Source organism: Oncorhynchus mykiss, chromosome 2 (assembly GCF_013265735.2).
Source record: "Oncorhynchus mykiss isolate Arlee chromosome 2, USDA_OmykA_1.1, whole genome shotgun sequence".
In the NCBI taxonomy this organism is placed as follows: Eukaryota; Metazoa; Chordata; class Actinopteri; order Salmoniformes; family Salmonidae; genus Oncorhynchus; species Oncorhynchus mykiss.
In genome coordinates, this window is record NC_048566.1 from 33,433,026 (window position 1) to 33,435,347 (window position 2,322).

The following is a 2,322-nucleotide window of genomic DNA, read 5'->3' on the forward strand; positions in this document are numbered from 1 at the left end:
CTCCAGCCACCCTAGTCATGTTCTCTCTGCTACTGCACGGCAAGTGGTACCGGAGTGCCAAGTCTAGGTCCAAGAGGCTTCTAAACAGCTCCTGAACATCTAATCAAATGGCTACCCAAACTATCTGCAGTTTTGATTTGATTTGAGTAGAACACTTGTGAAAATGGTTATTGCCTTCCCGCCTTGCCTTGCTGAGCTCAGTTAAAGTACGGAGAGTAGGGAGGAAGTCCTGAGCCATCACTATCTCCTGACTACTGCAGCAGAAATGGCAATTCAGCTGATAGCTGGTAATTGTGGTCAGGACACTATGACCTTATTCATGTGTATGATGACTAAGAGGGATGGGGGTGGGGTATACTATTTGTCCCTGGGGTAAAAATTGGCTCCGTCTCATAGACTTCAAGAGATGGAGGGCCACAAGCAAAGCTAATTCTATATGATTGTCTTTGCAATTTTGCAGTGAGCGATTTTGCAGTGAGAAATTTTAGCCTTCTTCGAATAACATTCTGCCGAGAAAAATTGGAGCCAAATTATATTCCGACATGAGGTTTTCAAATAATCATGCTAACCCTGTCTTATGACTATGTCACAAGGCAGAAAAGTGACAGGATCTGGGTTTGGGTTGAGCAGGCATTGTGAAAACAGAGGCAAACAACAAAAAGACAGTTCAACAAATTTACTTTAAGGCATGGTGTTTACCAAGGTTTCAGAACAAAGTTTCTCAATTGAATTCGATTTCATCGTCTCCATATTTCATTTACATAAACATCCTGTTCTATTACGTTTAGCTTAAAATCCATGTTAGTTAAAACCATCGTACAAAATACAAAACAAACAAAAAGGGACACAAGTAGGGACACAGGCCAGCATATTTGATCACTTAGTCATACAGCACAAAGTCCATTTGCCATGTGCTCTAATGAAACATTTCAGCCTGAAGCTCTGTTGCAACATGGATCCACCATGCTTCTGCACTGCATCACTTTCTGTGGGTGTCTGCCTGGAACACAAAAGCGGGGGGGGGGGGGTTTAATACATAATTCAAAATCACATTATACGATAATCGTCCAGTAGGAATGCTTGATTGTTACACATTGTTACACAAAATAGTGTAACAATTACCCCTTTGTAAATAAATGAAATAATTACATGCATAGTAACCCTGTCAAAAAGTGATTGACCGCCTCATAGCCTGTTGTATTGACTAGGGTTTCCTAGTATTGTATCTTCCCCGATTTGTCCACAACCACCACTAAATCCCTTATTAGCTCTGATATCACAAACCTACAAGGGAAGTCACCTCATTCATAAACCCATGCAGATAGACGGATTCACCATTTGCAACCATCTTCACTGCATGAGACTGGTTGGTACCCAAGAACCCTGACTCCTTAGTTGTCTCACACCTGCAACCACTGGTGGGACAGGAGACATCTCACTCAGAGGCAGGAGACCATATCTCCCTCGTCCCATTCCATCTCTTTCTCCCCCCAATTCCCTCTCTCTCTCTGAGGTGTCTGGTGACTGTGGCTCTCCCACACAGTCAACTAATGGCCTGCCTTGCCCCTCCCTCCGAGAGAGAGTGAGAGAGAGAGAGAGAGAGAGAGAGAGAGAGAGAGAGAGAGAGAGAGAGAGAGAGAGAAAGAGAGAGAGAGAGAGGGAGAAGGGAGGAGGGAGTGAGGGTGGGGAGGCTGCAACCCACCAGCATCCCCAGGGCCCCTTGCCTGCCTCGCTCCTGCTGCTCGCTGCTGCTGTGGCTCAATACCAGAGACTCCTGGCTGGGATCACAACCCTGCGAGTCAGCCCAGAGAAGATCTGCTTTGTGTGGAGCCTTCCAGTCTGTTCTCCTGTTTAGTTCTACTCTGTCTCAGTCTGCACTGACAACTTTCTGAGCTGCCTCTCCGCAATCTCCATCATCATGGCAGTGGTTGTGGGTTCTGCTCCATGGGTAGCCCCAATGGCTCAGGTACTACTGGCAATCACCCTGGCAGTACCAGCCCTGGGAGGGTGCCCATCTGCCTGCCGGTGCTCCTTCGCCATGCTGCAGTGCCTGGAGCCCAATGGCATTGCCACTATACCCGCGTTGGCACTACAGGAGAGCGAGAACGTCACGGAAATGTGAGTGCAGTTGGTTGCTTGGATGGTTGGTTGGTTGGTTGGTTGATTGGGTCTGCTGGGTTTGTTGTGTGTGTTTGTCAAATGCTCATGTTCTGCTTATCTATCTGTTGGCTCAGTCTTGGATGGGGTGTCTGTCAGTGTTGATAATGAGTTGGTTTGGCATTATGGTTAATCTGTTGCTTTGACGAGCTGACGTTGGAGATG

At 46.8% G+C, this 2,322-nt stretch overlaps 1 protein-coding gene across 2 annotated transcripts in view; it reads left to right on the forward strand.

Moving 5' to 3' along the window:
* The first annotated feature begins 1,672 nt into the window (after positions 1-1,672).
* Positions 1,673-2,322, forward strand: part of ntrk1 (neurotrophic tyrosine kinase, receptor, type 1) — a 26,300-nt gene continuing 25,650 nt past the window's right edge. For both annotated transcript variants that reach the window (XM_021559622.2, XM_021559629.2), the window contains exon 1: positions 1,673-2,118. In XM_021559622.2, coding sequence (XP_021415297.1) covers positions 1,919-2,118 — 200 coding nt within the window. In that variant the 5' untranslated portion in view covers positions 1,673-1,918. The remainder of the gene's footprint in view (positions 2,119-2,322) is intronic.